Below are 12,771 nucleotides of genomic sequence, written 5' to 3' on the forward strand. Positions count from 1 at the left end.
TTCAGTCAAAAATATCTGTTAATTTTATATTTAAGCAGACAGGACAATGTTGTCCTTAAAAAGAAAGAAGTACTGGTAGACTGGATTGACACCCTCTATTCTAGAAATGCATTGCTTTTTATCTAAATGCATAACTCACATCTTATTTTAAATTGAGATTTCAAAATTAGAGGAGAGAGGTTTCAACACTAATTTTGCAAAGAAAAGTAATTCACATGAAACTCCAGCTGTTGTAAAGAAATGTGAGGTTATAACACTTGCTGAATTCCAACATCAATTGACTATTTTTCTCTTTTGAAATACACCAAAGAGTATACTTATATGTAAAGAACATAAGTTTGGTTTACACATGTACATAAAAATCAATACAATTATTAGCAAATACATAGTTTGTACTTAAAGAATAGACAGCTTTGACAATCAAAAGCTGTTTTGTTAATTGAATCCAAGTGTGCCAGTTTTTATTCTGGGCCCGACTACTCATGTTTCCACCTGTGGCCAGGTACGCATAGGTTGCAACTCTCCTTTGTACCTGGAGGTCTTTCTGAAAAAAAAGAAAGTGCCAGAAGAGTATGAAAAACAAAGTTAAGGCAAAGAAGCCCTGGGGCTTAATATCACTATATAAAGGTGGCGTTAAGCGACAGATATCATTTAAGTCGAAAAAAATATTTCTAGGTACCTTCTGGCACTTACTATTCCTTATAGTAAGGTAGCATTTCATCCAGCTATTTTATTTGCCTTGTATTCTCTGTTATTTTTAGAAATATAAGTTCCAAATTCCATCTTTGAGACAAAGTTTCTTATGCTATCCTGATGACCACATCAACGTATGCCTCTGAATGTCCTTGACCGACCTCAAGAAGAAAAAGTCAAGCTGTTCTCTTACTACAGAAAATGGCCAGATGAGGGTTTGCTTCCTGTCCCTCTTTGTGGTCATGATGAGGGAGGTGGCCATAGTATGTACACCAGGGATTAGACTCCCCAGGGGCAAAGCGGCTGTCACATTTCTGCATCAGCAGAAGAAGCAAAGCACAGAAGCGTGTCACTATGGGGCATGAGAACCCACCTTGGATGTTCTAGAACCTTCTAAGGCTCAGTAGGGTCCACATTCCCAGTGAAACATGTACTGGGCAATAACATTTGCAGCACGAGCCCCGTTGGACTCCCATTACTGGCCTGCTGAGGTTTTTCTGATGGCGAATGATTGAACATTTCCTGCCTCGAACTGCCTAGAAAGCACGTCACGGCCCCACCCTAGCAGTGTTTCCTGGAGCCTGGATGAAGGATGAAAAGCAATGACTAGTTCCCACAGGAAATGGAGCCTTTCTCCTCCCTCACGTCCTGCTGCCTCTTCCTCCTCCGTCCCTTCTCCCTTCCTCAGTCCCCCCTCCTTCCTTCTGCACTGGAGGGCCGGGGTGCAGCTCACGGGGGCGGGGCCGAGGCGCTCATGTGGCTGTAAGAGTACCTGGACAGAGAGGCCCCCGTGGTCCTGGCTTCCTCCTCCTCTCCCACCTCTCCTCTCGCCCCTGGCGGGCCAGGGTTGGGGCAGCAGGGGAAGGTGGCCATGAAGCCCAGGCGGAACCGTTTGTTCATGAAGCAGTAGATGATGGGGTTGACGCAAGAGGAGGTGTAGGAGAGCAGGAGGATGAAGGAAATGGGGGTCCCCGACAGGTGGCGCTCCGCGGAGGCGGTGTCGTAGGCCCGCCAGGCGTTGGCGCTGAAGATGGGCATCCAGCAGAGGAAGAAGAGGACCACAATGACCATGAGCATGCGGATCACCCGCTTCTTGGCCATCAGGTTGGCCGCGGAGCTGCTGCTCCTGATGCGGTCGACCCTGCCGCCGCCGCTGCTGCTGCTGGACAGCCGTTGAAGCGCCAGCTTCCGAGGGTGCTTGGACTTCTGCAGGTAACACCCGTCACTGTCCTCGTACCTGCCGCTGCTGCCCGTGCTCGGTTTCCTTTCTGGGTGGGCAAATGACATCGCTTACTGTTCGGGATGGGCCGTGCCAGGCAGAAGGCACGGAACTCCCACCCTCTCCATCAAGGCGGCTCATCCAAACTTGAACTGAAACATTGGGCAACCTTGGGCCTGCAATGTAAGTACTGATCTGTACTAGTCCTTGGGAAGTACTGACCTATACTAATCCTTTCTTTGAAATTAAACGCTGCTTAAAACTAATATTATATAACATGATATATAATGATAAAATAATATTTTATGTATGTAGGGTATAAGGATAAAAAGTGATTGAAGAATGACTATTCACACTCTTTTCCTTACTTTCCCCAGCTCCTCGGGGGAAAGGACCCTGCTCCCTTGGTAAGCCTCCAGAGTAAGCTTTTACTGTGAGGAATCTAGATAATGAGCAAAAATCAAGAAAAGCCAAAGAAGCTAGAGCGACTAAGTTGTACACACGGTAAAGAACGGAGTGGAGAGGTGGAGTGAGGAGGGGAACACGTTACGTGGATAGTGGATTGTAATGAATGGGGAAGGGGTGAGGCTTTGTGGCCACTGCAAAGTGAGGGTGAAGGGCGGAGATAGGATGGGGGACTGGAATTATAATTAGCTTCTGCGGCTGAAGGGGTTCCATTTGAATACAGCATTGCAGGAAATCTGGGGCACATGGGCCCTCAGCTTGTAACTGGGGTATGTGTGTATCATCTTGTTTTATTCCACTCAGCACTCTTTCGAGAGGAATGGTTTCTCCATTGTACAGATGAGGAACTAGAGAGACTTGGGCTCATGACTGTGGCTATGACACATAAGACTGCTCATAATACTTTTGAAAATCTCCACTATACTGTGGGTAGATCTATTTTAAGTTACAGAAAACAAGCTTTTGTGATCTTTTAGCATAAACATACAGCTGAAAGATAGTTACCTCTAGCAGACTTCTTCTGGCTAGCATCAAATTTTATTCCTTGGTAAAGTTCCAAAGAGATTAATCCGTATGCCACCATCATCACAATTCCAGGAAGAAGAAAAAGGATGAGTAACAGGAACGTGTGCCTAATAAAATAAAAAGAAATCCAATAACCAGCAATCTAGTATTTCAAACTCAGATGGGATGGAATAAATAGGGTTCATCTCCATTTAAACTGGTCTGAGCAAACACATTAATTACTAGTGTTTAATATCCTTGGAAATTCCATGTCTGGAGGTTCAGTTGTTAGAAGTTGTTTACTTCTTTTCTCTTTTTCAGATAAAGTCTCTTATGAAGGACTAGTTAAATTGGAAAATTTTGGTATAATTCTGTGCCTGAAACAAGTCAACGTATAAAATTAATGGGAACTTAAAAGAACAAAAAGAGTATGTGAACTTTATCTCAGTAAAGCTGTTACCAAATAAATAAATAAGAGCTTACATTCATGGAGGACTTATTAAATGTGCTATCCACTAGGCTAAGCATTTTATATAGATATTATTACAGATATTATTAGATATTAACTCCCATAATAACCTTTGAGGTAGGTACTATTATCATAATGCCTACCCTACAGATGAGGGAACTGAGACTTAAAGAGATTTAAATAACTTGCCGTAAGTCATTCACCTAGTGGCAAAGGTGGGATTTGAATCCAAGCAATATGATTCTAGAACCTATGCTCTTAACCATGTCAATATACCAACCGAATAGTCCAAAGCATGGGTAAGAATGACAGAAAACCTCCTTGGTTTTGTAAAACATGGCGTGGCAAAACCGTTCTGGCCGTTTCTGACCCCCTGGGAAGTGGCATGGCCTCCCTAGTGCCTGGTGGGGCCGAGCTATGCTTTCTCTAAACACATTTGATTCCTGAAGCATCGTAGCCTCCTCTTTTATGAGTCTGGCCCCTAAATCATCTTTGTAGTCTGGCATGTGTAAGGTTACACGATTAGGCCATAAAATTGTCAGAGGCTCATGGTGGCTCGGCCATTTCTCATTTCAATTGGACATGTTTTGATAAGATTCCTTTTCAAATCCTTCTCATTTGCAACATAATTATGTGTGTGTGTGTGTGTGTGTGTGTGTGTGTGTGTGTGTGTGTGTGTTACTGGCTTGAAATGAAAAAAAGGAAGGTAGAGACAGCAGATTTATCTCAGTTTTGAGTCATTTTTAAATGTCTAGCCCCCTGTTTCTAAAACTTGCTTGGAATTAGTAAACATAATACCCTGAATTTGTGTAATTTTTTAAAAGATATATAATGGCATTTGTATACACACATTCTCTTTTGAACCTTACACCCAATGAGCTAGATAAAAGATATCTATCTTGTTAAATCCTTATACAGATAAAGAACCTCTACCTCAGAAGCTTATGTGAATTTTATCACCCAACTTGTAAGGAAAGAAACAGGTATTAGAATTTTGCTTTTTGATTTCTAGTAAAGTGCTCTGTGCAAGTACCATAGTTGCAGCTCTAAGAAAAACCAGATGGGATCTGGGAGCCACCCTTGCTCTGTTTTCAATTCTTAGAAAATCATAACCCCCCAAATCATCTAGCCTGGACCTGCAGTAGACTGTCAGGAAGCACGCTGCATAGTGGGTAAGCACAGAGGCTCTGCCTCTTCTAGGCTTGGGACTTTGAACAATTTACTGAACCCCACTGTGTCTCAGTTTCCTCCTCTGTAAAATGGGGACAATAATAGTACCTACCCTGTAGGGGTTTGAGAGGATTAATTGAATGAACATATATACGGAATGTAAAACAGAGCACTCTGTCTGCTGTCACTATTGTCCTAGAAAGAGGTTAGAATGATCCTTCTCAAAATGCTTTCAGGAAACTGATCCTCCAGCTACTCTGGACAATACGTTCCAGTTTTTATGAAAATGTCAACATTACATCAAGTTGTATCAAGCAAACGAACAGCGCACTACCTTACCAGGACTGCTGCATAACATCGTTTGGCAGTAGAAAGCGGCACATGTTCGCGGTCTGGTTGTTATTTTTGGTAAAAGGCACCAAGTTGCTATAAATTGGGTACGGAGTCATGATGGTAAAGGAGAGACACCAGGTAGCGGCAATCACCTTCAAAGCGTGGGATTTCGTCTGCCAGACCCGGGACTGTAAGGGCTTGCAAATTGCACCATATCTCTCCAGAGATATGGCAACCAGGTTAAAAGTGGATACACTCACAGAGGTGCCTGGGAAGAAACAAAGAAGCCGGTTTTGTCGCCTCTGAAATCCAAAGTTTATTTGCAAATTAGCTTAAGCATATCTGGTCCGCACAAGTTGATATCAAAGAAAATTGCTCAGAGGATAATGAAATCTTGTGTATGTATATATATATATATATATATATATATATATATATTTTAAATGATTTATTCCTAGCTTTGTTCCAAAAAGGATTAAGAAAGCAGTTAAAGAAATATATTTGCAAATACATCTCATTGCCAATTTTCAGATAAGTTTGTTGAATTTTGATTAACACCCTAACTTATTGAATTTTGATTACACCCTAACTCCTTCTTAGGCTGAAGGTGCTCATTTACTAATAACCAAGAGGATTGTATTCTGAGCTCTACTCGAGTTGCGGCTTTTGGGGGGTGGCAATGGTGGTGAAAGAAGGTTCTTTCTGTTGTTGCCTTTGCTTTCCAGGGGAACAGGGACTTTTTGACAACCAGTTACATCACAGAGGATATCCCACAGAGATTTTGGGGGTAATACATAGAAAAGCAAAAAGCTCTAATTTTGAGCATAATCTGCATAATTAACTTGACCTTATCACCCACAGTCTCAAGGACTGTGACCCTGCAAAATCACTGGGGTTTGAGGTAAGGGCATTAAAACCCTTTCTGAAAATTTCTAGTACAGACTGTTTTTAAGAGGGAAACATTCTCAGTTTCAAAATGTACTTTCTTAAAAAAACACAATAAAAAAGGATGAAGAAGAAAAACTGCATATTGTAACTAAAAGTTTCTCTGGGTGGCAGAACTAGGGTCTTCCTTTTTATTTTTTGCTTTTCTGTATTTTGTAGAATGAGCAGCCATCATCATCAATGAGAAAGACATCGAAACACCTCATTTAAAATGATGTACTGAGCTATAGTTAGCAAAGCTTAATTTTCCTTAATTTTGTGTGTGTATGTTTATTATAATGTCTTATCCTATTAAGATTCCCTTTAGTTCTTTATCAATGAATTCTTGCAATTTTTATGATTATCTCTTACCTTGATTTCTTAAACCTAAGAATTCATTTAAGTTTGGGAGCAGAAGTTAACCTGGGGTCTTTTATGGATATAAATTAATTCTCTGAGACTGTATAAAAGTGTTCATTTTCTAGGGAGACTATCCATAGCATTTCTTAAATACTTAAAGAAAACTTTAATCCCAAAACCATTAAATAAAAGCTCATGCTCTGAGACAAGATTCACTATATTTCACTGGACTTTACCCTAAGGAGTTGATGACATTTAGATTAGAGAGTATCGCCCCAAATTTCTCAGAGTAAAGTCTGTTTGATGGGTCCACTGTAATTATAAACCCATCATCAGGAAAGCATCCCCCTTTTTTTTTGGCTATAAGGAGTAACTGTTAGGAATAGTATTGAGGAGAACTCAAAATCAAGGGAAGAGCTGAAATCACTGAAATCAGAAGTTTACCAAAACCATTACGATATTGCAAACACTTTCTGAATTATTTTGCTTCTCATTTTAGCTATTTAAAAAAACCACATTTTTTATTGAGATGACATTCACATAACATAAAATTAACCATTTGAAAGCGAATAATTCTGTGGCATTTAGCAAATTCACAACGTTGTGCAAGAGCACGAGCCCTCCTTTTAAATCTCCTTTCACATATTCTTGTTCAGATTCTTAAATAGCATTGTCCACAAGGTAGAAGTGGATGGGCCTTGAAAGCCTACAGCGCTATGTCATGCTAGCTGTTATTATTGCTTCATTGTTTAACAATGATCCCTTTCCTTGGTAAGACTATTTTTATTTTCAGAGGACTTGGACACAGAATGACACTTTCTTGGTTATTTGTCCGTGGCACGCAGGTCGGTAATTCATCATCATTTTGTTGGTGCTGGATCCCACTTCCTCAACTCGGAGAAATAAAGGCTTTTAAAGCATTCCGGTCATGAAGGCCTGTCCCAGCCCAACTCAGCCCTGCATATTTTGCAAGGCTTAGGCCAGAACAAAAACCAGCTCCCTCGCATTTCCCTGCTCGCCTCCTCCTCCCAGCTAGTTCTCAGAACAGGCAAGGGACAAGGCAACTTGGCAGACATGTCTTCCTTCTCCTTCAGGAGAGCTGCAGCAGCTGGCAGACTGAGGCAGTGTCCTCACCACTGTGGTGGCCGCTGATCTGGGTTCAAATCCCAGCTCTGTGGCTTAACACCTGTGTACCCTTGGGCCCATGACGAACTTCTCTGTGCCTCTGTTCCCTCCTCAGTGAGTCAGGGAAAACTAACTGTCCTTACTTCATAGGGTGTTTGACCCATGAAAATAAGATCATGGAAGTAAAAGCACTTAGCATAACATTGGGTGCATTAAAAGTGCTCAAAATGTTAGCTCCCGTGAATTTTATCATCACAATTTTGATTGGCATAGACAGAGAGCCCCATATTTCAGCCAATCAGGGTTAACTTAGTGGCCCCTACAGCCCCCATCTAGGGGTGGAGATGTCTCTCTCACTGGGGGAACAGGCTGGGCAGTGAATCCTGAGAAGGGAGGCTAGAGCTGTGATGTAACTGGTTGTCAAAAAGTCCCTGTTCCCCTGGAAAGCAAAGGCAACAACAGAAAGAACCCTCTTCTACCAACATTGCCACCCCCAAAAGCCGCGACTCGAGTAGAGCTCAAGATACAATCAGTAGCTTCCAGAAAGTGACAGAGCAGCTTGCATCTCTTCCTTTCTAACAGAAGCAAGCAAAACCAGCCTCTTCTGTGGTTGCTTATCAATTTATTCCATACTGACCTCTGCAACGTATGAGGGGGGACTGACTTTTGGGGACTGATGAGGACTAAGCTACCTCAAAGCCAGCACCTGTGTCCTTGCCAGATGTTTTGTTTCTTTACACTCAGCGGGGTTCCTCCACTGAGACTGTCAGGGCTTTGGGAAGGTCTGGGGCTGAGTGGGGTTTGCAGTGAGCTCCAGAAATAATCACCGGCAGCTACTCACCCATGAAGTAGGTGGTGGTCTTGCAAACAGCGCTTCCGAAGATGAAATCCTTGAGCAGGTTGGGGATGAGGTTGAATGGCATGCAGAAGAGGCAGAGCATGAGGTCGCTGACGGCCAGGGACAGCAGGAAGATGTTGGTGACAGTTCTCATCCTCTTGTTCCGAATCAGCACCGTGATGACCAGCGTGTTCCCCAGCACGCTGAGCAGGAATATCAAGGAATACAAGAGAATCTGCACAGCTGGCTGCCACTCTGCAAAGAGGAACCGGGACAAGACGGAGGGATGGAGGTTATGAGAGCAGAATGCTAAAACCTTAGCACATGAAGCCAACGGTTATTTCCTCCCAATTTTTTTTCCAGGGGTGCAATCCTTAAACCCAACTATTCCTGTACTGACAATATTTTGCAGAAACAAACTGAGGAGAGCACAGGGTGATTCCGTTGCTTCTGAAAGGTTGGTTTGTTAAAGAATCACTCGGAGGAACCACTTTTTCTTAAGAACAAAGCTTCTCCAGTGAATAGTGACTGCTTTCTTTCCTAGCTGCTAAGCTTTATCTCGCTTTAATCACTTCTTCACGCTGGATTTCCCCCAAGAAAAGGCGACAGCTAGACTGTGACAGCACCTTTTCTGTAATGCTTGTTAAGTTCAAGCCTAGACACTTGTTCTCCCTTCTTGCTACACTTCAGCGCCTCCTCCCCCTGCTTTTGTTCCCCCAAGTCCCATACATTAATCCCCACTCTCCCGAGGGGGAACCATGAGAATATGTGACTCAATTCTGCTTGTTGATCTCTTATCCAAACTTCTGAACAGATGACTTTATCCAGCCTTGTCTCATGAGGGCTTAGTTATATTTTCTCTATCAGCGTAGCCTTTGCTGATTTCTCCCTCAACCTAGTAGTTTTCTGAATGAAAAGAACGGTCTCTGACGCCTACCTTTGGACGGATGGGGTTGCTCCAAGCAGAAAAGCGTCTCATTTTCGATGCCTAGTTCGCAGGGAGGAGTGGTGTTGCTTCCATTCACAAGAAGGCTGTCAACCACATCCATCCTTGCCTGCTGCTTTCCACCCGGTACCGGCGAGCTGGGGAATTGCTCACTCTCGTCTCATTCCTCTAATGACCGGAGAGTCTCCCAGATGCGACCTGCTGTGGAAGGGCAGGGAGGGAGGGATCTCTAGGTGTGGGCTTTTTCCAGCCATTCCTAAAGGCGACTGGAGTTCAGCACCCTCAGCCCAGCTGGGCAAGCATTTGCACTCCTGTCTTGGCAAAGGCAGCCAATGCACGCGGAGCCCGCTCCACCTTCCAGGCCCACCCCTCCCGTTCCTGGGCCAGTCTCAGGGCCCTGAGCACAGACTGTGAGTTAACCCTTCCCAGAGTGTCACTGCTTTTACACACACATGCACACGCGCGTGGGCACACACACACACAGACACACAAGCGCACACACTGCTCCCAGTTGTAGGAACCTGTCACCATCCCAGACACGTGCAGGATGAAGCCCAAACTGGCTGCACGAGACAGAAACAATTAACACGGTAACAGATACGATAATGCAGACCATCAGGACCAAAGGACGTGGAAGGACTGTGTTCCTACCTCCTTATAGAAAAGCAATTAGTGCCTTTTTAGCTTTGGAACCATGCCCGGCAATGTGTGTGCATATAACTGCTGGCTGCTTGTTAAGCTGTTACCAGTCACAGTGTTATTTCTGGTGGTCTCTGCCCTTGTTAACCCAAAAGAGGGGGGTATTTTTCAACATAGGTTACTGGATTCTCGTTACAAAAAAAGTTCATAAGATTTCCCACTTATTGATTTTCTTTCATTCATTTATCCATTCAGCATATAGTCATCAAGAGTCACCCATTTGCTAGACACTTTTCTGGGCACATAAACAAATAATGAACCAGATTATTTCAGATAGTGTTAAGCACCACGAAGGAAGTAAAGCAGGGAGATGTGATGATGGAAAGGAATGGGTTGGGGGTACTCATTTAGATGGGGTGGTCAGGAAAGGCCTCCTGGAGGAAGTGACCATGATGAAAACTGGATGACAAGGAGGAGGGAGCTTGCGAAGACCTGGAGAGAGCTTCTCCTAGGCAGAAGGAGCAGTATTTTGGGCAGAGGTCACAGCAAGTGCAAAGGCCCTGAGGTGTGAATGAGCTTGGCCTGTTGGAGGAACAGATAGCAGTAGGAGTGAGCAAGTGGCAAGCAGTGGGAGGTGAGGTTAGAGAGCAGGACAGGCCCCAGGGGGTCTGGGTTTTCCGATAAGCTCTGTGGTATTTGAAAGCCCATCATACAGAGGGTCTCCTCAGTTCAGACCTTTGGGAAAGCAAATGACAGCAGTGGAACCCCTATGTCTGCTGGTGGGCCTGGCAGGGCTGAGACTTGGTCTATTATAGGTACCTCTGGGGCCCCTTACGTACTGACAAGTCTCTCAGTTGACAAGGCTGCATACCATATCTTTGCTGAATCCCTGCCAGACGCAGATAAATGAATAACTGGCATTTTCCCCTTCGAGGCTCAGATGTGGGGCTGGGAAGATAGTGGTGCCTCTTTGCTTTGAAACCATGGCTATCTCACTTTTGAGGCACTTAGTCACGGAAACTAGAAGTAGAAGGTGTATTGGAGAAGGAATTGATAATTAGTAAGAGGACAGGCTTTGGCACCAGACAGACCTAGGATCAAATCCTGGCCTCACTGGCTACCTGTTCGAACTATGGAGCCAGTCTCTTAACCTCTCTCCACGCATTTCCTTCTTCTGTCAAATGGTGATAAAAATGACTTCATAGACATTTGTTGTGGAGATTGACTGATTGCCTCAAAGCAGTGCCTGACACAAAAACTGTTCAATAAATCACAGATAATACTAATAGCTATTTAATAATCACTATTTTCCTTTTGTGCATGAAGAAACCGAGAGTCAGGGCGGCCACAAGATCTGCTGGTGAGAACCAGCGGTGGCTACCCTCTTGTGGACCCAGCAAGTCCCATCGTCACGCCACTTCCTGCAGGGTGGAGCTTTTTTCATTGTTCTAGTATCATGACGCCCACTGGAAGCCATGATTTCTGTCTCTGCCCCGCCTTCCAGCCATGTGTCCTGTTGACTGAATCTTCCCAGTGTGCAGAAGGATATGGACACTGCTTACTAGGAGGGGACACAGTGCAGTACTGTCCTGGTCCAGGAGGGACAAACTTGTAGGCTTCGAGCCCCTGAGCACAGCTAAATTTCACCCCACTGCTGTTCCCAGCAGCTGGCGGCTTCAATGCTTCAAGTGGGCAGTCATCAACACCCACAGACGGTGCCTCCTCCTGAGCTCCATCAGGCCCATCAGCAGCTGCTTCCACCAGTGCAGGGAGCGTGCTGCTGCGGGGCCAAGGGCAGAGGCAAGAGGGCCCCGTGCCAGCCTGCCCTGAACTGAAACAGAGTCCAATTGGGGACAAGTTCCTTCCTCTCTTCCTTCCTCCTTCCTTCCTTTCCTTCTTTGGTTTCTATTCCGTTCTTTTTGACAGTGGGCAGGAAGGAGGGTGGGTGCTGAAGGTTTTGTAAACTCACAAGGAGTGAGTGAGTGTGGCATGTTTGAGTCCTGTGCTTTACAAGCTGTAGTGCACATCTGAATCACTCAGGTTAGTAGGTTAGTGATTAATAAATGGAGACTTCCAGGCCCCCCTCCCAGAGATGCTCATCCTTTAGCCCCACACCTGGGAACCCACATTGTTTTTAATCCAGCAGCCTGGTGATTTGGAGGCCAGTGATCACAGGATTACCCCTCAGGAAGCTCCCTGGAAGCCATTCAGAGCATGAGCAGTGAGCACAGGGGTCAGACTGCAGGAAACCAAGTCCAGTCCTCATCATCAGCTGTGGAATATGAACAAAATTTCCATCTCAGCTTGCTCTTCTATAAAATGGATACAACATAATGTAATGCTACCTATAAACAAAGCAATACATGGGAAGTACTTAGAACAATGCTTGGAACATAGCACTGGACACTAATTGTTATTATTAGTGGATAAGATTAATTCCAGGGATGCTCTATTTATCCCCATTATCATGGCCAGGTTAAGGATTTGGGTCTCCAATACTTAGCACAGTGCCTGACCTATAGTATGTGGGAAATGTAAATGAATAGAGAGTGAAAATTAGGAGAGTCAATACGTCATTGCTTATTATACCCTTTTATCACTCTATTACATTGGTTCTTTTCCTGACCAACTCTGCATTTTTCACCCTGAGTTTCTGAATCAGAGTTCCCATAGAGTTCAACTGAAAATGAGAGAATTCCAACGGGCGACACTGGGGCTTTCAAGGGAAGAGTTGATGCATTTTTCCAGGGCGTTAGGCCTTATTTCATTCCTCAACACACATTGAATGCCTTCTAAGAGCCAGGCACTGGGCCAGGTACTGGGGATAAGCCATGAGTACAGTAGAGGGAAATCCTGCCCTCATGAAATTCTCAGTCCCCTGCAGGAGACAGGTGATAAATACACTGGGCAAAATGGAAATGTCCCTCTCGCCTCGGAGCCCTATCTTCTGATTGGGCACAGTTCCAGGCAAATTGATACAAAATTACTAAATTGAGTTGAAATGGTGTAAGTGGCTCCCCTCTCTCCCAGACACACAGTACCAGGCCGGGCATAAAGCCAGGTGCCACCTACAGTCCACAAAGTCC

At 44.4% G+C, this 12,771-nt stretch overlaps 1 protein-coding gene across 2 annotated transcripts; it reads right to left on the reverse strand.

Annotated features, from left to right (window-relative positions):
* Positions 1-243: 243 nt before the first annotated feature.
* Positions 244-9,337, reverse strand: CCKAR (cholecystokinin A receptor). 2 transcript variants are annotated; one of them, XM_019642391.1, is made up of 5 exons: positions 9,038-9,337; positions 8,104-8,355; positions 4,860-5,121; positions 2,882-3,009; positions 244-1,961 (listed from the first exon to the last, which is right to left on the reverse strand). In XM_019642391.1, exons 1-5 carry the CDS (start codon positions 9,147-9,149, stop codon positions 1,423-1,425), a joined length of 1,293 nt encoding a protein of 430 aa, XP_019497936.1. In that variant the 5' UTR covers positions 9,150-9,337; the 3' UTR covers positions 244-1,422. The 2 variants fall into 2 exon arrangements, with proteins under 2 accessions (XP_019497936.1, XP_019497937.1); XM_019642392.1 differs by lacking the exon at positions 9,038-9,337 and adding an exon at positions 8,830-8,896 and having other exon boundaries at positions 1,422-1,961.
* Between the last annotated feature and the right edge of the window lie 3,434 nt (positions 9,338-12,771).

This window comes from Hipposideros armiger, unplaced genomic scaffold (assembly GCF_001890085.2).
Source record: "Hipposideros armiger isolate ML-2016 unplaced genomic scaffold, ASM189008v1 scaffold_68, whole genome shotgun sequence".
NCBI lineage: Eukaryota > Metazoa > Chordata > Mammalia > Chiroptera > Hipposideridae > Hipposideros > Hipposideros armiger.

Bases quoted from the DNA above. Each gene is read 5' to 3' on its own strand.
- CCKAR (XM_019642391.1), bottom strand. From the start codon at position 9,149: ATGGATGTGGTTGACAGCCTTCTTGTGAATGGAAGCAACACCACTCCT. The intron at 3,010-4,859 runs GTAAGGTAGTGC...TTATTTTATTAG, and splicing joins GATGTTATGCAGCAGTCCTG to GCACACGTTCCTGTTACTCA. The intron at 1,962-2,881 runs GTAACTATCTTT...TTGCCCACCCAG, and splicing joins CCAGAAGAAGTCTGCTAGAG to AAAGGAAACCGAGCACGGGC.